The sequence below is a fragment of the Rhineura floridana genome, chromosome 3 (assembly GCF_030035675.1).
Source record: "Rhineura floridana isolate rRhiFlo1 chromosome 3, rRhiFlo1.hap2, whole genome shotgun sequence".
Taxonomy (NCBI): domain Eukaryota; kingdom Metazoa; phylum Chordata; class Lepidosauria; order Squamata; family Rhineuridae; genus Rhineura; species Rhineura floridana.
In genome coordinates, this window is record NC_084482.1 from 53,822,011 (window position 1) to 53,848,980 (window position 26,970).

Here is a 26,970-nt window from a genome sequence, read left to right on the forward strand (position 1 = left end):
CTCTATATCAGCCGCTATTCACAATGGATAATAATTCTTACATTAAGCCCCTTCAGGCCCCCAGGGAAATCAAAATTGTAATATCAGTTTGCTTTTTATTGGCTCAGCTCTGTGACAGTACAGAGGCAGGGTCTTTGTTCGGCTCCTAGCCAGAGGTATATACAAATGGCGATACCCAGCAAGCCCTTTCCTTGCAAGCTAAGCCAGCACTGCGGTTCCTGCTCTGATCGCAGTTAAAGTGATTGTCCTCCTTGATACAGACAAGCCTTCGACTGCTGGTTCTTTCCTGTTTTAAGTCTTCTAGATCAATGCGATTTGCTGATTTAATAATAGCACCCCCTTCACAAACACATATGTTTTCTCTTCAATATAAATAAAATGTGTTTGACAGCATCTACATTATGGCTTGGGGTGTCAGAAATTATCTCTTATGTTTAAAAGATCCTCACTTATGTTGCAATATACCAGAGCTTCACAGAATATCCTATATTGTAGAAACGCTAGGGCAAGATCCAGCATCACACTGGTGGGTGAGACAAAATTCCCCTTCCTCCTGCAGCACCTCCCCAATCTGCTCCAGAGGGTCTCCTAACTCGTTTTCATGAGCAGCGTGCTATAATTGGATACCACCCCCAAAATGGAATATGATCCAGCCTACCATGCCTAGGACAAAAAAAATTCAAATGGTGTTAGCCCTCCACAAAACCAACAGTGCACATAAAAAATCATATGTTGCTCTTGTAAGACAAAGTGAACTATGAATGTGCACTTCTTCTACGTTACCTTAACTCATCAAAAATCAGATTATGATACAAACTGCTACATTTTACAGAACAGAGTCAGAGGGTGCCTATACTCTATCACTTTCTATAACCTCCAAGACAATCCTATCTATGTTTTCTTGGGACACATGTTCAAGAAGGCTTATTCCCATAAGGTCTTATGTGCATAAGATTGCAGTTTTAGTTGTTAAAAACATATTAATTCAATACCAGGCAATTTGCTACTTTTTAATGATGCCCCAAACCAACTGCTTTCGTGTAGTTCTTAGGGTCAAATACAGATCAATATTGTTTCCCGTGTCATTAAACATACTCATGAACCTGTTGGGCAAAGTCCTCTGGTGAGTTGGATTGTTGAGTCATCAATACACACACAAACACACAACTTTGTTTTTCCTTGTTATCAGATCTTCATGTGACAGTAGCATCCCTGAATGCATGCTGGAAATAAAAAATAAATTAAATCTCAGTCATTTCAAAACAGATGCTGCTGCTGAGAAGCTGCTTTTCTGGGTCCGCAAGAGACCACAGCAGAAAGGAGAAGGAAGGAAAGACCTGTTGCACAAGAGATCCTCTTAATCCAAGCCATTGTGCGTATTTATACAGAACAGGAGTGGCTGGTGCCCATTGGGAATGGTAGGTCAGAAGGCAGGGAGAGCAACAATAGGTGGAGCCAGAGCCAATGACAGGTAGGGCCAGCCCCTGAATGACTGTAAGTAAGAAGGCAGGCAGATGGGTGCTCAGTTAGGGTAGTCTGAATTTTGTGGGGCAGTGCCCCATTAGCTCTAATGAAATAGCCTCCACTGATATAGAGTATATTATACATCATAGCATTTTATAACATCAGTTAAATATTATCTCCACACTGTGCAACGAGTGGTTGAGAATGATTACTGGTTTGCTCAGTCCACAACTTCACTCTCTTTCTTTCTCATAGGGCTAGAACTTATGCGCATCCAATGAAGCTGAAGGTTGGAAGATTCTGGACAGACAAAATAAAGTACTTCACACAGCACATACTTAAACTATGGAATTTGCTCACATAAGAGGCAGTGATGGCCATCAATTTGGATGGCTTTACAAGAGGATTAGACAAATTCATGGAGGATAGGGCTATCAATGGCTGCTAGCCATGATGGCTATGCTCTGCCTCCATAGTTGGAGGTAGTATGCTTCCAACTACCAGTTGCTGGAAACCACAGGAGGGAAAAATGCTCTTTGCACTCAGATCCTTCTTGTGGGCTTCCCAGAGGCAACTGGTTGGCCACCGTGAGAACAGGATGCTTGACTAGATGAGACATTGGCCTGATCCAGCAGGCTACTCTTATGTTCTTTTGTGTGGTTAAGTTGTCCAGATGGATGGGAAACTGTTTATCCCGAATAGGATTGTATTACCCCTTAAAGATCAGATGTGCAACTTGGGAATTCTTGGCTCTGCATTGCCCAGGTAACAGCAATAACCTCAAGTGTTTTTTACCAGCTTAGCTTGATACACCAACTGCACCCACTACTGGAAGACAAGGATTTTGCTACAGTTATTCATATTATGGTTGTTGATTAGACTACCATAATACTCTTTTCATGGGACTTTCCTCAGTGATGGTCTAGAGGCTTCAACTGGAACAGAAAGTAGCTGCCAGCATGCTAACAGGAGTGTTCTTCCACAAACATATACCTGTTCTAAACCAACTACCAATCTCTTTCAAGGTCCGATTCAAGATGCTGTTATTGGCCTCTAAAGTTCTAAATGGAATGGACCCAAAGTATTTCAGGGTCCTGCTTCCATATGTACCCTGGAACATTAAAATATGCTTATCAGGCCCTGATCCATGTTCCATCATTTGGGAAATTTAGATTTGTCAGACAACGGTCAGGATTCTTTTGGGAGTTGCCTCTTACACCCTCAATTCCCTTGAAAAGGTGGGCAGGCAGGCACACTCCCTCCCTCTCTTGTAGAGGGGATAAATATCAATTCAATAAATGTAATAAATATCAATTTATTTTTGTTGTGCCTTTGCTGTTTAATTTTTATCTGGCAATTCTGGAACTTTGGCTTTGTGGCATTGTGTTTGCTGTTTCCCTTTGTTTTTCTAATAGCTGATTACAGCTATTATTTTGTTATAGTTTTATTATTATTTGTGAACAACTCCAAGAACACTGCTGTTGAAAAGTGGTACGAAAATGTTATAAATAAACAAAAAAAATTCCCTCACCATGGGATTCTAGCCCCTGCACAGAGAAGTATGCTTTGTTCTTGAGACACTCAAGATATGTCACTTTGGGACAAAGCAGTTCTATAAGTGTGCCAAAATATTGAAGTGATCCAAACAGTGCAATCCTCAGCATGTTTACTCAGAAGTAAGTCCCACTGAGCTTAATGGGCTTACTCCCTTGTATGAGTATTCAGGAGTGTACTCTGAAACCCTTCCTGGGTCACTAAAAATAAAATAAAAATAAAAAAGCATGCACTATGCTTATGTTTATAATTTATACAGTGCTTTTTAGTGTTGCAAAGTGTTTGATATATGTTATCACAGCCCTGTCAGAATTTTTATCCCTATATTGTACAGGTGTGTGTATATGGGGGGCGGGGACTGACATTGAGACAGTACCTTGAAGTTCACAGCATAGGCAAGATTTGAACCAAGGATTTGTTGTTTCAAAGCTCAGTTGCTTGCTTACTACCACTGCACTAGCTCTCACCTAGATCTGTCTAGATTCCACTTTTGAACTTTCAGCTGGTTAATTTCCAAAGGAACTTTTTCAACAGATCACTCAGCACAGTTTTTTTTATCAACTTTTAAATCTTTATCAAAGGCCTTTATAACTGCTCAGTTTAATAACTTAAAGTTATCGTTTTAAAGATGCTTTTCTACCCAAATTTTTGGAACCAGGTTTGGGCCTTTATGTTTTATTGTACAGAGGTGTCATCCCCACTCCACCCCACCTCTTGTATTCTTGCTGGTGTCATTTGTTCTGGTTTTTTGTTGTCAAGTTGATTACGATTTATGGTGACCCTATGAATCTTTTTGGATATACCCATAGGGTTTTCATGGTAAGACGTATTCAGAGGCGGTTTATCATTGCCTTCCTCTAAGCCTACGGCACCCAGTGTTCCCAGGTGGTCTCCCATCCAACTACTAACCAGGCCTGACCCTGCTTAGCTTCCGAGATTAGATGAGATTGGGTGTGTTCAGGGTAGTATGGCCATTGTGTTCTGCTTTAATGACTACTTTAAAAAAAGTGGTTTAACATGACTGTCATTTGTGCCTTGGTTTTCTTTCATTAGATACCTATTTACTTTAAAAAATAAAAAAGGTGTCCTTTTTCAGCGCACACAGCTTGGAGCAATTTTCCTCCTTTATCCATCACAGCATTAACAAATGCCCCTGAATTCCACAGTTGTTTATGGGTAGGGCCAAGCAATCTTGGCATAACAACCATCATATCCTATAGCTCCTCAGCCTGCATATCTCAAGTCAAGGATTGCATCTTGAATGGTGAAAGGAAACGGGGGCTTTTAAAATGTGCAATAACAGTCTGCTGTTTAGTCCAGTCATTCATTCATTCATTCATTCATTCATTCATATATATATATACATATACATATATATATACATATATATATATATATATATATATATATATATATCCCGCCCTTCCTCCCAGCAGGAGCCCAGGGCGGCAAACAGGAGTGCTAAAAACACTTTAAAACATCATAAAAACAGACCTTAAAATACATTAAAACAAAACAATGTTAAAAACATTTTTAAAAGCTTTAAAAGCATTTTTAAAAGAGTTAAAACATTTTTTAAAAATGCATATTAACAAGCAATTCTAACACAGATGCAGACTGGGATAGGTCTCAACTTAAAAGCCTTGCTGAAAGAGGAAAGTCTTCAAAAGGCGCCGAAAAGATAGCAGAGATGCCGCCTGCCTAATATTCAAGGGGAGGGAATTCCACAGGGTAGGTGCCGCCACACTAAGGGTCCATTTCCTATACTGTGCAGAACAAACTTCATGACAAAATGATATCTGCAGAAGGCCCTCACCTCTGGAGTGCAATGATTGACTGGGTATATAAGGGGTAAGACAGTCTTTCAGGTATTCTGGTCCCGAGTTGTATAGGGCTTTGTACACCAAAACTAGAACCTTGAACTTGGCCTGGTAGCAAATGGGCAGCCAGTGCAATTCTTTCAGCAGCGGGGTGACATGTTGGTGATACCCTGCCCCAGTGAGCAGTCTCGCCGCCGGATTTTGCACTAGCTGCAGCTTCCAGACCAACCTCAAAGGCAGCCCCACATAGAGCGCATTACAGTAATCCAGCCTGGAGGTTACCAGCGTGTGCACAACAGTGGTCAGGCTATTCCAGAGCAGAAACAGCCGCAGCTGTCTTACCAGCTAAAGCTGGTAAAAGGCACTCCTAGCCATGGAGGTCACCTGGGCCTCTAGCGACAAAGATGGATCCAGGAGCCCCTCCAGACTATGGACCTGCTCTTTCAGAGGGAGTACAACCCCATCCAAAGCAGGCAACTGACAAATTATCCAAACTCGGGAACCACCAACCCACAGTGCCTCCGTCTTGCTAGGATTCAGACTCTGTTTATTGGCCCTTATCCAACCCACCACTGTGTATAGGCAGCGGTCCAGGGCTTGCACAGCCTCTCCTGATTCAGATGTTATGGAGAAATAGAGCTGGGTATCACCAGCATACTGCTGACATCTCACCCCAATGCTCCTGATGACTTCTCCCAAGGGCTTCATATAGATGTTAAACAGCATGGGGGACAAGATGGTACCCTGCGGCACCCCACAACACAACTGCCAGGGGGCCAAAAGACAGTCACCCAATGCTATTCTCTGAGAGCGACCCTGGAGATAGGATCAGAACCACTGTAAAACACTGCCTCCAATACCCATCTCACCAAGTCGGCCCAGAAGGAGACCATGGTCAATGGTATCAAAAGCCGCTGAGAGATCAAGTAAGAATATCAGGGTCGCACTCCTGCTGTCCTTCTCCCGATAAAGGTCATCCATCAGGGCAACCAAGGCCGATTCAGTCCCATAACTAGGCCTGAACCCAGACTGGGATGGGGCAAGATAATCTGTTTCATCCAAGAGTACTTGCAATTGCTGCACCACAACCCTCTTAACAGCGGCGTCACTAGCGGGAGTGTGGGGGGGGTGCGGACCTCCGGTGCGTGTCCTCCCAGGGGCATGGATGAGGTGGCTTGGCTTGGGTGCGTGCGCGCACTCGAGGCCAGCCACCCCGTCCAGGCCCCTGGGAGGGCACGGGCCGGAGGGGCACCCAGCCGGAGAAGGCCTGGGAACGCCGGCCCGGGCAACGGTGCGGGGCAGGGCGGCTCTGGGTGTCACCCCCCTCATGGTGACACCCAGGTGCGGGCCGCACCCTCCGCACCCCGGTAGTGACGCCCCTGCCTCTTAATCACCTTCCCTAAAAAGGGGGTATTTGCAACCGGTCGGTAGTTGTCACAACCTAATGGGTCCAGGGTGGGCTTTTTCAGGAGTGGTCAGATCACTGTCTCAAGGCAGCTGGAACCACTCCTTCCCGCAATGATGTGTTGACCAAACCCTGGATCCACTTGGTCAGACCGCCTCGGCAAGCTTTAATAAGCCAAGAAGGGCAAGGGTTGAGAGGACACGTTGCTGGTTGTATCATTGCAAGCACCTTGTCCATTTCATCAGGCCGCATCAACTGAAACTGTTCCCAAGAACTTGCAGCAGACGTTGCACTGGACACCTCATTGGGGACTACAGTAGATGCGGATGGGGCATCAAGACTGCTACGGAGGTGAGCAACTTTTACCTCAAAGCGCCTTGCAAACAATTCACAGTGGACCTCTGAAGGGTCTAAGACTCCATTTCCTGGAGTTGATGTCAACAGACCCCTGACAATATGGAAAAGCTCCACCAGACGGCTACTTGAGGGTGTGATAGAGGCAGAGAAGTGGGCCTTCTTCACCGCCCTCACCGCCACACAGTAGGTATGGTTATGATGTTTTACTCATGCCTGATCAGCCTCACAGCATGTCTTTCGCCACTTGTGCTCTAGCCATTGTCTGTTTCATTGCCCTTAGCTCACTGGTGTATCAAGCTGCAAGCCGGGCTCTACAATGCCGGAGAGGGCACTCGGGGTCAACCGTGTCAAGAGCCCAATGTGCCTCGCTGTTCCAGTGTGACAAGGGCTTCACCTGCTCTATCTACTGGGAACTCCCCCAGGGTATTCAGGAATCCTGTGGATTCCATTAGTCTCTGGGGGCGGACCATCTTAATCTATCCACCACCCCTGTAGGGAAGGATTGGAGCCATAAGTCTAAACTTCACCAGGAAGTGATCTGACCATGACAATGGGGTGACATCCACCACCCCCATCTCCAGACCACCCCTTCCTCCATCTGGAGCAAAAACCAAGTCGAGGGTGTGCCCTGCCCTATGTGTTGGGCCAGTAACAACTTGAGACAGCCCCATGATCATCATGGAGGCCATGAAGTCCCGAGCCGGAACACTAAAAGCAGCCTCAGCATGGACATTGAAATCACCCAGCACTATCGTTCTGGGCTTCTCAAACACCACAGCCAAGATGGCCTCCGCCAGCTCGGTCAGAGAAGCTGCCGGGCAGCAGGGTGGACGATACACCAGCAGCAACCCTAGTTTACTGTCTCCTCACAGCCAGCTCCAAGACAGAGTGGTTTCCTGGTGACAGAGATGGAAGTTCTGTAGACCACAGCAACTCCTCCTCCCCATCCCTGCAGCCTGTGCTGGTGTTGCACCAAGTATCCAGGTGGGCAAAGTTGGGTCAGATCAACTCCTCCAAGCTCACCCACCCAGGTCTCGGTAATGCACACCAAATTGGCACCTTCATCCACAATCAAATCATGGATGGGAGTGGTCTTATTGTGTACCAATCTGGCGTTAAACAACAACACACACAGGCCAGTGGGCACAGCAGATGAGCAATGAGGAACCCATCCATGAGAGGAGTGGCAGCAAGGAACAAGGCGCAGATAGCCTTGCCCTCGTCTTCTATGGTATTCACCATATCCCCATGGCTATATTTCCCTGTGCCCATAATCACTGAAATTGGGGTGGCATCACCCATGTTCCTCCGCACCAATGGCAGAAGAGGGATAAGTTGAATTGCAAGTTGTGCCTAAAAGCTAAAAAGGCTAAATACTGTGTGTGATTTACAAAGAGATCAAAAAAGGAGACTAGGTTAGAGAAAGAAAAGCAGAACAAAAGATAGGAAAGCTATGGCTGAAGAATCAACACTAAAGACTAACGTCCCAAGGCTGGAGAAGGACTATTATGTGGTCTGGAGTCTTCGAATGACTGCACTCCTGGAAGGGGAGAACCTGTATGAAGTCTTAACCGATCCTGAACCCTCGGCAGAGGATGAAACTGCTACAGCATCCTGGAGACATAAACATGCAAAAGTGAAATCTCTTCTTATTTCTGCATTATCAGATGAGGCACTAAATGTTTGCATAGGATGTAAGAATGTGAAGGAAATGTGGCAGAAGCTAGAAATATATGACAGAACATCTAAAAATCATGTAATGTTCCTTTACAAGGAATTGTTTACTCTGAGAGACAGTCTCAATACACATCTATAGAGATTCACAGGACTGCTCCATGAAGTGGAGAGGTGTGGAAGAAAATTTGATGAGATGCAAAAAGCATTACTCCTGATCCATCTCCATGAAAGTAATCAATTAACTGTTTGTGTACTAGAACAGAGAGAGCAGAATTTGAATCAGATTATATCATATTTTAAAGTTCAGGATTATAAAGGCAGACAGGAACAAACTCTGTCTGAGAAATCAAATTTCACTGCAGCCAGGAACAGCAAAGACAGGATAGAGACATGAGTCATTGCCCTAATCCACAAGAGGGCATAGACAAACACAGTAAAAGGTGTTTCATATGCAGATCTCCCAATCACCTTCAAAGTCAGAAAAGCCTGACTTTAAACAAAGGCAAACTGAAAGGAGAAAAACCGATGGGTAGACTAAAGTGAAGGATTCTAGTTACCATGTGTCTGATGAAAGGAAAGATAATTATAAAAACAGATTTTTAATTGATTCAGGATGCACAACTCACCTAATAAAAGAAGATTAGACAAATTAGATCTTTAAAAGAAGATTAGACAAATTCATGGGGGACAGGGCTATCAATGGCTACTAGCTGTGATGGCTGTGCTCTGCCACCCTAGTCAGAGGCAGCATGCTTCTGAAAACCAGTTGCTGGAAGCCTCAGGAGGGGAGAGTGTTCTTGCACTTGGGTCCTGCTTGTGGGCTTCCCCCAGGCACCTGGTTGGCCACTGTGAGAACAGGATGCTGGACTAGATGGGCCACTGGCCTGATCCAGCAGGCTCTTCTTATGTTCTTATGTTCTTATGTTCTTACAGAAAGATGTGAGTGCTGTATAAAGACAAAAGGTGTGAAACCAAAATTTCCTAAGAAAAGTGAAAGGAAACCCCAAAAGCCTCTAGAATTAATTCACACTGACCTTTGTGGGCTAAAGAAAGTGCCATCTCAGGGTGGAAATGTTTACATTCTGACTTTTATACTCAAGGTATACTATACTGCACCTGCTGAGAGAGAAAAGCCAAGTACTTCAAAAATTGAAGGACTATGTTAGAGTTATGTCCAACAAATTTGGCAGAAAGCCACAGATCATAAGATCTGACAATGGAGGAGAATATGTGTCTACGGCTATGCAAGACTTTCTATGTGAGGAAGGCATAGAGCACCAGACTACAGTTGTTTACAATCCGGAACAAAATGGGGTTGCAGAACGCATGAACAGGAGGACCCTTGAACAGATGATTCGTTCCTTGTTGGAAGATGCACAGTTACCACGAAAGTACTGGGGAGAAGCAGTGGTTACTGCCACCTACCTGCAGAACCAACTTCCTGCATCTGCAACCAACAAAACAACATTTGAACTATGGCATGATAGAACACCAAGTGTGTCTCACCTTCATGTATTTGGGTGCAAGGCCTTTGTGCACATCCCAAAACAAAAGAGGTCAAAACTTGACAACACTGCCAAGGAAGTAACATTCACTGGATATTCTTCAACGCAGAAGGGATACCAAGTAATAGATCCCAAAACTGGTGAAGTTGGAGTGTACAGAGCTGTCCACTTTTATGAAGAAAAGTGCACACACTGACCAGAAGGGACGCCACACAAAACAGATGACAGAAAAATGGAAGAAGCCAAGTTATTCTTCCACCACAGAAGGTATGACAATAATACACCTGCAGAGGAAGATGAGGAATCTGAGCCAGAAGAGGCAACTGAGCCAGAAGGGGCAGCCGAAGTGCCAGCACCCAGACGCTCTGAACACACCAACAGAGGTGAACCACCAGAGAGACTTGCTTACCTCATGAGAGATGAACTTCCAGAGCCAGAGACCTGGAAAGAGATTGAAGCCTTACCCAAAGCCAAAGCTGAGAGGTGGAGGCAGGCAGCCAAGAAAGAGCTGGAAGCTCTACACAAAAGTAAAATTTGGACACTGACCAAGCTTCCTCAAGAAAGGAAAGCTGTAGGCTACAAGACAAAATTCTATAAAAGCCAGATGCTAAAGGAAACATTGACAGATACAAGACAAGCAATCAGAAAACATCTGTATATCAGTACTTACCAGGCCAGATGTGATGGTAGCAATGGGATACCTGTGCAGAAAAACCAGCTTGCCAACCAAGAAAGACTGGGAAGCAATCAAGAGAGTGGTGAGATACCGGAAGGGCAATGAAACCATGAAACTGAAGTTAGCAGCTACCCGAGATCCCAAACTAGTAGGATATGCAGATACTCATTGGGCTGAAGACACTACAGATTGAAAATCCACCAGTGGAAACATATTCTATTATGGAAATTCAGTGATCAGCTGGGCAACTAAGAAACAAGAGACTGTAGCACTCTCTTCAACAGAAGCAGAGTATGTGTCAGCTTCTGAAGCAAGCAGACAATTGATGTGGCTGCTTGAACTTGTCAAAGATTTTGGCATCTCTATACCTGGGCCTGTTGTAATGCATGAGGACAACCAAGGATGGAGTCAAAAGGGGTGAGTTCACAAACCAAGTACATAGACATGAAGCACCATTTCATTAGATATACCTTCCACAGAGGACTACTCAAGGAGTATTGTCCAACGGAAGACATGCTGCAGACATGCTTCTCATGAAGGCATTGGGCAAAGTCAGACACTGCAAGCTGCCGTGGGCTCAACCAAACACTCGTTGAGAAGGGGTGTTGGAAGTGGGGCAAGAACAACTCCTGTTCTGGTTTTTTGCTGTTGTTTATGTTCCAGAAGGGAGATAGAGTTAGGGTCCTCCGGATGTCTAGGCTTGACTACCTTTACCTGTGATGCTCTGACTAACTTCCTTCCGTCACAGACTGATATGCTTAAGGAAGCTTATCTGCTCCTCCTCCTTCCACCCTTTCCTTCTTTGACTGTCTGAGAGAGAGGAGACATCTTTGTCTTTGCTCTCTCTTCTGAGCCACAAGGGCAACTCCCACGTCTGGGCATTGTACCTCCAACTTAGTTAGTTAAAACTAGGTATGCCTTTCTATCTGCTATGTATTTCTATAAATAAAGTCGCTTTTCTTAGTTTACTAAAGTCTCAGTGATCTTAATACAGGGTAAAAGCCTGCCACTTAGGTAAATTCACACACACATCTCAGACCATTGACAATCTCTGCTCATTTATACAAATTTACATAACACAAGTAAGCCATCAGACCAGAGCAGCTCTCATATTTAGGCAAGCAGCTGCTGATTTTGACTGGTTCTGTGATACCTGTTCTCTGCAAGCACCCTCTGCAAACTTAAGGGATTCCTGGCATAAACTGTGATGATGGCCACCATGAGACAAATTCATGAAGGATAAAGCTATTAGTGTCTACTAATCTTTATGGCCATAGGCTACCTCAAGGAGCAGAGACAGTATGCCCCTGACTACCAGTTGCTGCCCCTGGGGAACAAGAGTGGGAGAGGGCTGTTTGTGCTCTTATGTTCTGCTTGTGCACTTCCCAGAGGCATCTGGTTGACCATGATGTGAGACAGAAAGCTGGACTAGATAGACCTTTCATCTGGTCCAGTAGGTGTCTTATGTACTTATGGAATGCAGAGCTGAAAACACAGTTGAGGCAAATGGCACCACATACAGAAGTAGGGTGATGGTGGAAAATAATGCTTATGAGTGATCACATTGCAAAGAGCAGGAGGAAAAGGAAATCCCTTGCATGTATGTTTGTATTTACCTGCTATATTTATTAGACTCCCCCAATAACTGTTCTCTGGATGATATGGTCTGAAGGCACATGAGGCCACCAACTTGCTGAAGCTAAGCAGGTTTGGGTTTGGTCAGTGCCAGGATGGGAGACCACCTGGGAACATGTATGCCGCCTTGGGTTCTATGGTGAAAGAAAGGTAGGATATAACTATAATAAATAAATAAATGATATACTGTTCTTTGGGTGTTATACAAAGGAGTATTAAACCCAAGATAAAAATCACAAAACCAATCAATGCGGTGTAAAAGGAGCACTAAGACAATGATAAAAGAAGGCTAAAAAACCCACATTAGTGTTCAGCCTTAAAAAGCACAGAGTTATGCTGCAATCCAGTACACACTTACCTGGAAGTAAGTCCCATTGAACCCAATGGAGCTTACCTCTGACTAGTCATGTACTGGATTGCACTTTAAAACACAAACATTAAAAGCAGAATAGGGATCAAGCCAGGAAGAATAAAAATTATTTTGGCCATCACTGGAAAAACAAAACATTAAAGTAGGCGCCAGGTGAGTCTCACTTGGAAGGATTTTCCAAAAATGTGGGGTCATTGGTGAGAAAGCCTTTCCTTTTGTAGCTACCTGCTCTATCTCAGCTGGGGGGGGGTGTTCAGAGATTTTCGGGAAAGCAGGCAAACCTTGCAGGTACTCGATGTACCTTGATTTTGGAAGGGATCAAGTCATCAAACCAAAGAGTAAGAAATCTGAAGTGGGGAGATTTCTGAACTGCTTTCCATAACATCTCTGTCATGGGTTCTTAGAGCTAGTTCATCTGTGTATCCTTGAGGATGGATGTGTAATTATCATATTATTTCTAGCTGAACGTGGGAATGACCTCAGCGGGGGTTAAAACTATTGAGTCTAAGGCGGTATCAGGAGACACGAAAGTAGTGGCCTGGTGTTTTATCTGCTATGGCTGTTTCGCACATATGAACACATGATCACCCGGATGTTGCAGTAGCGGAGTAGGAAGATCCTGCACGTGTGAACTCCCCCAGTTAGGTATAACCTATATTTCTTTCATTTCATCTCCACGAATTGGCTGAGGGATTCTCCTGCAATTGTTACGGCTGTCTGTCTGTCTCTGACAACAAAAGTAAAAGGAGGCTTTGTTGCCGGGGTAGGCAGGGCAGCGTCTCCCCTTTTTAGTCAGGCGTTGCTCGGGTTAAAAAACCTTGCCTTATTCACTGCGAGAAGTAAGGGATTCGCAGCTCTTCCCTGCTACTCAGCTGCTCTGCCCCTCATTGTCCCAGCGGACTGCTGCAGAGGCAGAGAGCGCGGCGAGCGATCGGCGTTCGCTTCCCTCCCCCTCGCTAGCGGCACACGTGGCTGCCAACCCTGGCTTCATTTGCATGCGGAAACGCTTAACTCTTTCCGTTCCTGAAGGGTTAGGAACGCAGCTGGAAGAGAACAGATAACACTGTTTGGATCCACGCAAAGGAGACTTTCCTCCTCCTACACACCCCTGCCCCACGCAAATACTTTGCCTTTTAAAGAAATTTTAGAGAATCTCATGGAAATTAATGAAAAGCTTCGAGATCGTTGGCTCAGTCTCGTTTCCTGCTTCCAAGCCCGAGTTAAAAAGGGATTGTTTCGGAACCTCCCGCTGTGCGCGCAGTCCTCTTTAACGGCGAGTCTTCTGTGGTTCAAAATGAATAACTCAGAGTCACTGCAAGCTTACTGCTACGCCCCACTTTATTCCAGAATAGCTTCCTGATTCTGACCCGTCCTATAAATGGATTCTTCATAAGCCATTCTTCCAGAACCCAACTCACTTCCAAGAAAGACGCCTTTCCCCTTCTGCCTTGCATGCAACAAAAGCCTTATCTCAAGGAGATTCTGGAGAGTTCAACAGGACTCCGGAGGAGTGAAGCCCGCCGTCTTACCCTGGAGGGCTGATTTCCGCTTGCTGGCTTCGCCCAGGAGAACCTGCCTCTAGAGAGGAGCCACCGAAGACCCAAGGGACTCAGAACTACATCGGCTTTTCGTTTTGCTTTAGCTGAATCCTCCCGGTGGTGATAAGCACTCTAGAGTTCTGTGCGGCAGGCCGAGTAGGGCTCGCTCACCCAAGTAAACGCAGTTCAGATCCTGGTGCCACAGCCACTTTTAAAAAACGGCTCACTCAGTATTCCCAGATTTAGGATTTGCTCCTCAGTTATCAGTATTTCGAATTAAAGAAATTGAGCTTTCACTTTAGAGATCGGTCTTTGGATGTAGCCAGATCCCTTTAAGGAGCCAGGCGGCGCGCGCGCGCGCGCGCGCGTGTGTGTGTGTGTGTGTGTGTGAGAGAGAGAGAGAGAGAGAGAGAGAGAGAGAGAGAGAGAGAGAAACTGTTACTAACTGTACTTCTCTAGGCTGAAGTACAGTTATTATTTTCCTGTAGAGATGCCCGCATAACAGTTGTCTGGTATGCTCAGATGGCTGGGCGTTTCTTCCTTCCTTCCTTCCTTTGGCTCTTGGGTTTTAGTTGCGACTGCGAGCCTCCCATTTTCCTAAATGTCTATTTCCAAAGAGAGGAGCGATGTGGCAAAATGAAGTTCCCGGCTTGTTTGTGGAGCCCCGCTTGTGTGTCAGGCACAGATCGAGGAACTTGCTTTGTCGGTGAGATGAAGGGACGTGGGGAGAATGCTTCGGATGATAAGTCTTACGCAGCAGGCTCGCAAAAGAAAGGCGGAAAGGATTCTGGCAAAGCCCCTATCTTGCTGGGGAGCCCGTAGCAAAAGTCACAAAGCAGCTGCTGTTTAGCAATCGAACTCCCCCACGCGAGATTCTCACGCGGGTTCACGAATATATGGACCCATCCCTCTCTTTAAGCTCTGATTACCAGGTGATCCTGAGTTGGGAGAGCATCTGTATCTTTAAGAGGGTCATAGAATGAAGAACTGGTGTAAGTTTTCCTGTCACTGTAGCGCTTTGTAGCAGGAGAAGCTGCGCCTGGATAAATTCTCCCTCCTAGCCAATTCTTAAAGATTCTTGAGGCGTCTGCACCTGGCAACCCTATTCCAGACAATCACCTACTCTCCAGTGGAATTTATTGCTGTTTTTAAAACACGCAATTCCCCCAAATTCTTCCTCAGTCTAATTAACTTTCTCCGAGTTATTTAATCACCTTCTCTTCTGCTCAGTTCCATTACCTTGTCTCTTCTGGCCATCGCAGGCCGCAGCAGCTCCGGCTGCCCCCCCAAACTCAGCGCAGCTATGCTTCATGACGTCATGCCGTATGTTTATGTCGCAATGCCAGCGTAAGGTTGGGCTTCTATTGAAGCGGGTGGAGAATCAGGAAACTCCTACGACCGTTTGCCTCCAACTACTCCTTATTGCCTGTCCGATTACAGTTCACTCTGGGTGGGATAACGCACCTGGAATGAAGATTTGGGGAAACAGACAAATGAAGGTCTGGGCACGTACGAACACAGAGGGAATTTGGGCTCTGACAAGGTAAAGGTTGTGAAATCAGTGGGCAATCAGTTTGTTAGAGTCTGTTCTCCCATTTGATTTGATTTGGCGATTGGGAAATTTAGGATTTGAAAGAGGATATTTGCGCATTCTCTCTCACCTGCAATCATTACGCCAAGTGAACCGTCTTCTTTCTCTCTCCCCCCCACCCCGTTCTTTGATTTCAGGCTGCGGCAACATTGTCCCACCTAACCAAAAAGTAAAGGAATGTTCCTTTACTTCTTCTGCCGACAGTTGCCCCCTCCCCCCCACAGCGTAAAATCACTTCAGGAGAAGAAACCATGATCCTAAAATGATCCAGTCACCATCTCGAGAAAAAGCACCGAATTATGTTCATTTTAAAAACACACACAAACCAACAACAACTAGATTTTTAAATGGCGCATAATCCAAGAATGTATTGTGAGGAAAAACACTTATCCCGCCCTACTTAACCACTTAAAGCATCCTAACTACTATTTAGTGCTCACGATCAAGAGGTTTAAAATGCTATCAGAGGGTGGTTTCTTCCACTCTTTTAATACGTGATCTATGTGGAAAGAAAAGTCTATGATTATAGAAGCAAGAGGTGGTAGTTATTCTGAATGAAAGCAGAATAGCAGGACGTGATCTTGTACGTCCATGTCCACATAATGGAGTATCCTACTACGCACGCACGCGCCACACAAACACACATTCGCCCAATGGAATTAAGGGTCGCCACTGCTTAGAGTAGAACAGATTGGGGACTGGCGATTGTATCCTCCTATTATCCAAATACAGAGAATGTATAACTTTTCTCCACCCCACCATGATCCGTGGATCGGGATCCTCAGCCTACAGGGTAGTTTGGGGACTCCGCTCGGCTGAAGCGGCGCTAAATTCCGCCAGGCATCAGTAGGGGGCGCACTAGCAGGCAGCGGAGCGAAGACGTGATTGCTCACTTGATGCTAAAAATCCAGCTAGCCACACGTGGAATATGTATATATTAGCGGCCCGCCTTCCTGCGATTTTTAAGCGAAAGAGCGTTAGTATTAATGGATAAAAACGATCTGGGTCCAGCCATCTTTCCACGGTGCTGAATAAACAAGCTAGCAAGCTGCTTCTGCTTAGCCCTCTGCCAGAGCGGCCACCTTGCCGGAGGACTCTTTTTGCCAACGCAGATTTGGGATCGTATGAAGCCCGACTCCCCCCCTCCCGCTGCCCACCTCTCCCACTAGTTTAGCGCCAGCGCGTCACCGGTACTCCGGTTTTCAGCAACACCTCACGCAATTGGTGGCTACGAGGAAAGAACGATTCCTTCTGTGTGGAAAATCCGCCTCCTTACTTAGATTACTCCGCTTCTTCTCAGAACTGAGCTCCTAGTACCGCGCGATGTAGACGGAGGACTCAGCACCTCGCCCCGCGCTTTCCTGCTGCGGCCTTCCTTGACACACGACGCCAGCCCCGAGAAGGGGGAAACAGAAAGAGTAGCAAAGTGATTCCTTCTGACATCGACAGCGGTGGTGATAAAATTAGACAGTGACTCCATCATAACTCAGCAGATTACACGGACTGTTTCCTAAAAATAAGCCACCACCCCACAATGCATCAGGTACTCCCTGAGGCGTAAGACACTCCTGGGCAAAGGTGTCGGTGGCCTTCTCCGTCATGGTTTCCCTCACAGAAACCCAGAGGTGTACAACTTTGCTCACGTCTCTGAGCTCCGCTTAGAGGAACTGCCCAGCCTCTTGAAACTCTCCCCATTTACTTTCAGTAATGATTACTCTCGAGTAAATCTGACTTGGCGCTGCTAGCTACCTAAAGACTTGCCCTGTTTCCTGCCCGCTTTGTGTGACAATCGACAAGGAGAATTCGCCCCTAGAGAATATAATCTGGTTCTTTCCTTAGACTGTCCCGCAAGATACCCGACCCCCCTACACGCAGTAATTCCGGATCTGAGGGGCAGATCCGCCTCTGTGATGGACTTCTTTTCAGTGTCTGTCTAGATCCTCCTGTCCGGGGTTCTCCTCCTGTCATCTTCCACGTAGCCCTGATTCGATCAAGAGCTGGCTGGCTCCCATTGTCTCCCCTTAGCGATCTCGGGCATACATGTCACTTCTTTACTTTTCCTTCTTCCACGGTGACGAGGGTTACATTTTTGCAGTGCGTTCCTGAAGTCTTCCATTGGGGTTAAGACACGAGAACTTTGACGCGCCCCGAACACATACACCTCTCCTTGGCATCGTTCCTTTTCTCCGCATTGACAGCATCTCCCGCTCACCTTCCGCTCCAGCTAATGTTTTCATTTTCTCTTATTTTTCAACTACTGCTCTTGCGCTCGTTGGATTAATTAAGGAGACAGAAGGCTCCTAACCTTTAGCCGAAGCACCTCGTTTTAAAAGGATCCTCTTGTTGACCTTTTCTTTAAAAGGGGTCACTGAGATCCAAGATCAGAGTTTAAATCCGACAAACCCTAAGGCGGCATTCATTCTCAAAAGAGGAGCTACTTTTCTGTCAAAGAACCTAAGCGGACCTGTTCCTCAGCTCTTTGCTCCCCACCCAAGGGCGTTTGTAAACCTCTCCTACTACGTTGACCCCGTTTGCCCGTTTCTCCCAGCTAGACCTGGCCTCTTTCAATCTAAAGGGACATTCCGTAATAGAAAAGGCCCCTCTCCCGTTGCAGACCAATTCCACAGAAAATACATTGAAAACGCTGCGGGTGAGCCTTGTTTCTGTCACCATAACCCCAAAGGGATTTGAGGTGCTGCTTTGTAACTTTTCAGCCCTCCGTTATTGAAAACCCGGGGGGTCCTTCTCCCTGCACTAGACTCTGTCACAGGGTGTAGCCAGCCAGGGGACTGCCGGGGGGTGGGATGCGGTACAGTGGCCACTAAGCTGCTGATGTTTACAGGGTCTGCATTCCATCCTAGAGCTGTTTGCCCGGGCCAGCTTCTAAATATTCCAGGGAAGGGGGCTGACTGAGGGCAGTTTGCTGAGCAATGGAGCAGTCAAACCTTCTCCCTGAGTCGCACACACGCACACAGATCTCCTGCATTGGAAAGGGGGAGGGCAAATCCATCTCCTTCACTCCCGCCTCCCTAACGTTCTCTCCGTTTCCCCTCCCCCCCTTTCCCACCCCTCGACAGCCTCGCTCCAATCCTCTGGTCGCTTTTCCTTTGACAGGCAGCGAGATCCCCGCCCCCTCTGACGTCTCTGGCAGGATTTGCATGAGTTGCGCTGCTGCAAGAGGCTGGAGATCAGTTGTCTGGAAAGGCGAAGTGGACGGAGCTGCTGTCTGCGAGACGCCAGCGCCAGTTTTTTTCTCCCAGCCGATTGCCCCCCCCGACTCTCCCCCCCACCCAAAATGGAGCTGCCGGCAGTGGGAGAGCATGTCTTCGCCGTGGAAAGCATCGAAAAGAAGCGTATCCGAAAGGTGAGTGAGCGAGCGACGCTCCTTGAAGCTCAAGGGTGGAGGACGGAGGAGGGAGGGCTGTTGGTCTGGGGTAGACTGAGCGGGGGGGGTGTCTTTCTGGAACCTGACGGCTTTTATCTCCCCCCCTCCCCTCCTTTGCAGGGCCGAGTGGAATATCTCGTCAAATGGAGAGGATGGTCCTCCAAGTAAGTCCCACGAAGGGAACGGGATGACAAGGAACGTTCAAACGGCTGCCTGGTCTTGAACGCGGGCTGCAGAGTCTGCCCGATCGTGCCCCCCACTAACACGCTCTTGCATGCTCCAGCAGTCCGGAAAATGCCTCGGTGTTTAACGCATGCATAAGAAAAGAGGAGTGCATGCATTTTTTGGGGGGGGGGAGGCAGAATAGAAAAAGGAGGCAAAGGGGTGCAGAGCCAACAGCTTCAGAGAGAGAAGGCAAGGCGGCGACTGATGTTCAGCAGTTGCAGAAAATGGCTCCTTTCCCTTGGAAAGCAGGCTCCATATTGCAGAACCGAGGAGACCGGAGACCGCGGGTGCAGGGGAGGGAGGAAGAAAAACCCATAATACATTTTTTAAAAGATCCGATTTAAGTGCTTGAATCTAGTCGGGGCAGGAGAGACCAGGGGCAGGAGAGACCAGGGGAAGGCGAGCGCTGTCACCGGGTTGCTGCCCTGCTGGCGGGGAGGGGGCTACGTTTTAACTTGACCTGCCCCTCAGTGCTGCTACTTCTGCTGGATCGGGGCAGACGTAGCTATAAGCTACACGGGGGTCTGGATGACAGAGCCTAGCAAGGAGGGCGAAGGAGCTGGACTGGGTTGGATGCAGAGATGGCGGAGGAAGGGGGCTAATTTGAGGGGGGCGCTTTTGGCTAGCTCCCCCACGGGAGCGGTGGGGCTTGAAAACCCTTCCCCTTTGCATGCATGGAATTCCTCCGGAATAATAACCGCGCTCAATAAACAAGATTCTGTCGTTCTCCCTCCCGCCTAGCATCCAGCCCTTTCCTTCTCTGCCCATCCCCCTTCTCTATAGCGGCAGTCCTGAATGCGCACTTTGAAATAGGTCCTAGAAAACGGGAGGGGGCGGCGGCTAATTTAGCGAATCTCTAAAATGGCCCCCTGGACGCAATTTCCTATATGGGTGTGTGTGGATAAGAGTTCCCATTGAGGTCAGCAAGTGATCATTATTGCTCCATATAATTAAGTGGTGTTGTGTTTTGTGATTCTCCCCCCCCATCCTTTCTTTGCTTTATAAAGATATAACACGTGGGAGCCGGAAGAAAACATCCTGGATCCCAGGCTCTTAATCGCCTTTCAAAACAGGTGAGACCTTCTATAGTGAGGGGGGAGGGGTGTTTCTGTCTGTCTGTCTCGCTGAGGAGTGTATAGCCTACAAACAGCCGCTGCAGCACGGGGTGAAGTTTTTGCTCGGGAAGTGGGCAGGCTTGGAGTTGGTCGGGGAGTGAAGAGCACCTTTCCTCTGATGCTGTTGCCGCAGGTTGGAGGGAGCGTGGCAGCCTTGTGCAAGCGGCGCTGCGCGTTAAGGAACTTCACTTTAACCCTTTCGCCGCTGCAGCGCAGGGCTTCCTTTCACGCGCTTGAGTTGCCTGCCTCGGTCGTTGGCGAGGCGGTGTTTGATCCTGATGGAAGGGACCGGTTGCGCGTGTGCGGTGCTTACCAGATTTGCTGCTCTTGCGCTTGGCATTTTTGCAAGCCTGCCTGGAGGAATTGGGGCTGCGGAACTCTCCATAAAAGTCGGAGCCCCTATGCAACCCTAATAGAGCCCGAGGCTGCCTAAGCTGGGGAGGGGGGTTGTTCGACCCCAGCGTACATGGCTTGCTGTCTCTGTCATGGATTCGGCTCCCCTTTTTGCGTGCTTTGGTTTCCTGCAGGATTTTGACGCAAACCGAAGTGTAAGCTTGGAAAGAGTAGGAGACGGCAGGCGACAGCCAGGGGGACTCGGGTTTATGTTTTTGTAGTGACTACGCCTGGCACCTCGTGGTGCCCCTTCAGTCGGTGCATTTGCTACCTTGCTTGAAGACTCTGAGCGTGAGGCAGCCTTGTTGCTGTAGGCCTCGCAGTGTGCCCGAGGTGGCAGCGGTGGTGGTGGTAGGAAGAGGTTGCATCTCCAGGTGCCTCAGCTGCGCTGCTTGGAACGACGGGCATTGCCTAGCCTTTGTTGGGCCGCTCTGGCCAGCCCTAGAGTGGAGATGAGAGGGTCGGGAGCCGCCCCCTGCCTTTCCCGCGCTAGATTGATAATTTGGTTACTGTGCAGGGAAGGCAAACTGGAGAACGTCTTTCCCTCTCCGTGGAGTCAGTCAGTGAGCAGCCTTGAGACAGTGGTGGGGGAAGGAGCGCCTTACGTGAATCCTAATGAGTTAATTAGCATCCAGGGCAATTCCTGCTTTCCAGCAGGGTTTCCCTCCTCCCCCCTCCTCCTCCTCCCCCTCCTCCTCCTCCCCCCCTCCTCCTCCCCCCCCCTTTGCAGTGCATGGGTAGGAAGTTGAATGCTTGCTGCTGGTTACCAAAACACTGCAGCGTGGGGAGTGAGTGTAGGGGAGGGGGAGGGGCATGCACAGACTTCCGTCTAGCATCAGCTTTGTCTAGGATTTGCTGTCACACAGGCAAACTTACTGCTATTACACAAGATCTCCCTGCAAATGCTAATACATGCTTGCCCCTTTGTATGTAGTGGTTGCATATTGCTGTTCTTAATGCTCCTTTTTAAGAGAAGTGAAAAAAGAAGAATGCCTTCTAATGGCAGGGAGAGTGCCAGCAGAAGCAACAGCTTAAAAGTTAACAGTCATGCTAGCATCCCAGATGTCCTAATGTGTTGGTTTGGAAGTAAGCCCTCATGGATTTCAATGAGGTTTTTAAATGACTGTAGTCTAGGTTTGCAGCAATATGGTAACTTTGTTTAATTGGAAATAAACCCACCTAAGCACACTTTCCTGGGAGTAAGCCCCATGGAGCCTACTTTTGAACAGACATTTATAGGATTGGGTTGTCTGTTCAGTGGGACTTGTTTTCTACTAAGTGCTTTGAATTGTGTTTGTTTTGATGTTTTAAAATTAAAATGTATGACAACATGGTACGTGGTGTGCAAATCAAGATAAGGCCCTTGGAAAAGATATACTTTCAACCCAATTTAAAGTGCTAAAATGATCCCGTGAGAGACTTGGCCAGAATAATTCAATGATTTGTGCTGTTGCAAAATATCAGATTGGCTGGTTTCAAAAGGTTTTGCTTTTTATGGCTGTAAGCAGTGTTGGGAAAAATTATGGTCTCTATGAAAACTTTTTTTTTTTACAGACTTGCCTGGGAATTCTTAGATCTTGATATAATTTATTGGTGCTATAGATGTAGGGCATTTTCATCCATAACACTTAACACTGCAATCCTATGCATGCCTATTCAAAAGTAAATCTCATTAAATTCAGTGACGCTTACTCATTGAAAAGTGTGAAGGACTGCATACTAATTTTGTTGGGTGGGGGAGTACTTATGCCTATAATTCCATTATAAAGCCTGACTACTTTGTACATTCATTTTAAAAAATTGTTCTTCCTCTTTCTACCCTTCCTTAACATTCTTAGTTGACCTTTGTACTTACTGTGTATTAATAGTTTTTACTGTATGGTTTTCTATTTGTTATAAAATACTTTGATTTTTTAAAAAAATAAATAAATAGTGGTACAGAAATATCTGAAACATTTACACATGCAAAGCATGAAAGGTGCTCTTCAGTGTTGTGTGAAAAATGCTCCTAAAATTGTCTCCCACCCACCCCTTACTTACCTGTGCATTTCATTCCTCTCTACTGGAATAACTGATACTAAGCAGAAGCTTGAGGAAGCAGTATCTGCCTGCTTGTGCTAATGCTTGCGACCTTTTAGTGTTTCATCTTGTTGCCCTTTGAAGTGTAGGTTCCTCCTTCTCCTGCTCCGTAGTAAAAATGCAGCCCAGTCTTGGGCTTTTACTTAGAAGTCACACTGTGTTCAGTGAGGCTTACTCCCAAGTAAGCGTGCTTAGGATTTCAGCCTTTGTCTTGTGCTCATGATTAACTGACATGGAAAAGGACACCCTTCTCTCCCCTGTCCTCTGGTGGGCTGTTGAAACAGAGGTTTCCTAATTGCATCATTGCTATTGATTTTTATATCTCTCCAGGGAGAGGCAGGAGCAACTTATGGGGTACCGCAAACGAGGACCAAAACCAAAGCCATTGGTTGTTCAGGTAAATCTAGTCAATCCCTTTGCTGTTTTCCCCCCAAAATGAGATAAGAAAATACAGTCAGACTGATAATCTTGAAGTGGAAATCTTGCTGAGCAAGCTGAGTTAAAGAAGGCTTTATGAGTACTGGTTTTGTTTTTGTTTAATTAATTAATATCAGCTTCCTTGTGTAGTGCCTTTCCCTAGGGAAGATAATTTCATCTTGGTTTCATCATGCTCTGGGAGATGGTGTATATATGTGCACGCACACACACACACACACACACACCTTGTTAACTGTAAACGGCAGAGGAAGCCCTGCCCACTCCTTCTCCCTTCCAGCTAATCAGCTCACAGACTAGGACTTCACAGTTCTTTTGCCAATATGTGTGGAATATGTTCTAATACAGCTCAGCAAATGTGGGCCACATCTTGGATTACCATGACTGAGCCTTCTGTGTCCGAAAGAAATTGCTTTGTTGTTCCTCTGAAGTACCAGAAAGAAAATTGTTAGCTTTTGCTGTCTGTCTTAGTTTCTGTATTTGGTCGCCCAGTTGGCTATGAAGTGCAGTTCTTGGTTCACTTGTGGAGATCTGCAATGCACAATGTCTGTGCCTCAGCAGGAAGTATGTAATAGAAGCCATAGAGTGCTTTTCACAGCACACGCACCCCAGCTTTCCTGCTTGCATCCTTGACTCTCTCCCCACATGTTTCTTTTGCTCTAAGCCTCCAAAGGACAACTGATTGAAAGGAAGTTTTGTTCCTTCTAATTTCATGTCATGCTCAGTCGGTTAGGGGAATGATGGAATGAGGTTGTTGGGCTGGGATTTAGAACATCTCTTAATAACTGTTGCTGTATGAATTCTGGGTTTTATGGAATCTGTTTTAATAGGCTTGGTAAGAGACACCAACTTGCCTTCTTTTTAAAGCCCTTAATGGACTCTTTTCTTTCACCACCCTTGCAGTTGCCGTCTTTTGCCCGCCGCTCTAATGTCCTCACTGGCCTTCAGGACCCTGCCATGGAAAACAGGCCCAAACTGGATCTTGGCAACTCTGGTAAAAGCCAGCAGCATCAGTATGAACTCAATAGCAAGAAGCACCACCAGTACCAGCCTAATGGCAAGGAGAGCAACATAAAATCTCACAGCAAGGGGAAATACTACTACCAGCTGAACAGCAAGAAGCACCACCACTATCAGCCAGATCCCAAGATGTATGAACCCCATTTCCAGCCTAGCAACAAGGAGCCTCAGCAAGGACAGGCTTGCTTGGACCACAGCAAAAGCCCATTGATGTCCCATTCAGACAAATGGTCTCATGGCTCAGCCAAAAGCTTGTTAAACCCAGTAAAGAATCTGGGTGGTACAGAAGGAAAGAACGGGGCAGAGAAGAACCTCTCCAGTGGTACAGGGCCGCCGCCACCACCTCCCCGGGATGGTGTGACCAGCAATGGCATTGGTGGCAAAATGAAGATTGTCAAGAATAAAAACAAGAATGGCCGCATTGTAATAGTCATGAGCAAGTACATGGAGAACGGCATGCAGGCCGTGAAGATCAAGTCTGGAGAGCCACCCAAGAAGCGAATGGCTGAGGACAGGACTACTAAAAGAGGGTCTGAGGAGAGGCAGGAGTTGTGGAAAAAGCCTGGGGAGGAGAGATGGCTGGGCCGTGACCCCAAAGGAAAATCTGGGACAGAGGCAAGTAAAGTGCCTGCTGAGCTTGGGACCAACTTCCAAAAGACTACAACCCCAGGCAAAGAACCGCCCATTCCTGAGCAGCAACCTTTACAGCTCACCACCAAGCCAAGCCTAGTCCCATGGTCCCTGGACTCCAGGCAGCAGCAGGAACACAACTCTGCTTCTGCAGTAGGGTTGAACCTCTCACCCAGCTGTGGTGGATCCCGGAAGCGCTGCCTCTCTGAGCCCCACGGGGATAAGGAGAGTGGCAAGAAACGTCTCACTTCCCGGAGCATCAGTGCTCCCACTTGCCTCGGACCTTCCACCCACGAGAGACCTGAGTCCCTCATTCTTCCTGCCTCCCAGCCTGAGGTTATCCTGCTGGACTCTGACTTAGATGAGCCCATAGACTTGCGGTGTGTCAAGGCTCGTGGGGACAGTGAGCCTGGCCTAGTGCACATTAAGCCAGAGACTCTGCCGGCACCAGCAGACAAACCAGTGCCAGAACCTCAGAAGCAAGTGGAACACTTTGAGGTGGAGGAAGAAGAGGAGGAACCCATGCAAGAGTTCAAGCCTTTCTTTGGGAATATAATAATAACAGATGTGACAGCAAACTGCCTGACTGTGACCTTTAAGGAGTATGTAACAGTGTGAGGAGGCCCTTGCACAGGCTCCTGGCACTCTCCCTTGGCAGCCTGACACATGACCCCCTCCTCTAAGGTATTGTTCTACCCAGAGAGTAACTCTATGGTGCCATGTTCAGGGCAAGTCCTGCAAATGTTGGACATGTCCCCCTCCGCCCACCCTGGAAGAAGCTAGGATGGGGCACGGTGATTCTGCTTTGTGAGAGGGTGGGCTTCCCTACTGATTAGTTCCTCCTGGGTCATCTCTGTGCTGTAGGGATCTTGGGCATCAGGATGTGGTGAGGGTGGTGGCTTCTTCCCAGTTAACTCAACGGGAGAGTTAAATAGTATTATATTTTAACAGTGCTAACTTGTTGAGTGGTTCTTGCTCCCGTTTGTATGTGGTGTTGCTGAAAATGTATTGTTTGAGCTGAAGGCAGGCCTCCCCAGGTGGGCCATGCAATTATATTTATTTGTAGGTATTTATATAATGAAATATAAAAAAGCCTAGATTTATGGAGTTCCCTAGATTTGCCCTATATATATATATAATTATATTAAATACATATATTATATATATATTAAAAGCTATATCAGAATATTTTCTTTTTCCACCCTTTTTAAAAGCTACTTCTGGTTTTGTTTTCCTTGCCCTTTGTTTTCATAAAACTGCAGAACCATCTTTTCCTCTGGTATATATTTTTTGATACTGTTGTCAACACATCTTGTTTTCAATGTGCAAAAAAGAATTAATAATCATTATCTAAAGCTAAACAAGCTATTATAGAAACTGCTGCTACTAGAAATGTCTAAACTATAAGCTTCCAATTATTATGAATTGCTTGAATGTAAATATTAAATGGAGATGTTGAAAGTGCATTTGATGTTCTCCAGCTAGCCTAGGTCTAGGTTGCAAAGACTGGGTGAAAAGTGGTGGGGGTCTTAACACCTAAGGGGCACCTGTCGGTCTTTGGGGAGTAGATCCTGCAGGAAGGAAAACTGTGTGTCTTGCAGCCATTGCAAAGGATTATAAACCTTTCCAAAAACAACAGGAAGTTTTGAGTACATTTATTACAACTTTGGGCCCTACTATTGTGCATGTGATCTAAGCATATGCTATTATTCTGGGTCTCCTGTCTTAATCTGCAGGGGATATTTTGGATGTGGTAACTTCTCTGTCGGTGCCACGTCTTGGATTAGATGACCTCTGAAATTCTTTCCCAGTCACTAGCTGAGAGCCCACGAAGGGAGCACTTGCACCTGGTGGGCAAGCTTCTGTTCTTCTTTAGTTTTCAGATAATTTCAATGTTATCTGGTGCAGATCAGAGGGAGGTACCAAATGGCATCATTCCTGACATATGATTATCCAATTCATTTGCATGTAATGGGTTGGAAAAACAAATTTTACAGAGTGCTCCATTGATTAGCTTCCACATGTAGAACTGTGGATTTTTCTAAAAAAAAAGTTAGCTGTAACTACTTAAAGAATCCTGGATATAATAAATAATT

The 26,970-nt window shown here is 46.5% G+C and overlaps 1 protein-coding gene, 1 long non-coding RNA gene and 1 pseudogene across 4 annotated transcripts; 1 reads left to right on the forward strand and 2 right to left on the reverse strand.

Moving 5' to 3' along the window:
- On the reverse strand, positions 1–15,507 carry LOC133379824 (uncharacterized). Its single transcript, XR_009761280.1, has 3 exons — positions 12,075–15,507; positions 10,453–10,518; positions 1–1,223 (listed from the first exon to the last, which is right to left on the reverse strand). It is a non-coding gene; the product is annotated as an uncharacterized LOC133379824 (long non-coding RNA).
- LOC133382486 (5S ribosomal RNA) lies at positions 3,879–3,997 on the reverse strand (annotated as a pseudogene).
- CBX4 (chromobox 4) lies at positions 13,515–26,510 on the forward strand. Of its 3 annotated transcripts, XM_061615812.1 has the most exons (6): positions 13,515–15,544; positions 18,707–18,956; positions 19,098–19,141; positions 20,210–20,275; positions 23,120–23,186; positions 24,128–26,510. In XM_061615812.1, exons 2-6 carry the CDS (start codon positions 18,888–18,890, stop codon positions 25,490–25,492), a joined length of 1,611 nt encoding a protein of 536 aa, XP_061471796.1. In that variant the 5' UTR covers positions 13,515–15,544; positions 18,707–18,887; the 3' UTR covers positions 25,493–26,510. The 3 variants fall into 3 exon arrangements, with proteins under 3 accessions (XP_061471796.1, XP_061471798.1, XP_061471797.1); XM_061615814.1 differs by lacking the exons at positions 13,515–15,544; positions 18,707–18,956; positions 19,098–19,141; positions 20,210–20,275 and adding an exon at positions 20,325–20,367; XM_061615813.1 differs by lacking the exons at positions 13,515–15,544; positions 18,707–18,956; positions 19,098–19,141; positions 20,210–20,275 and adding an exon at positions 20,603–20,865.
- Positions 26,511–26,970: the final 460 nt, after the last annotated feature.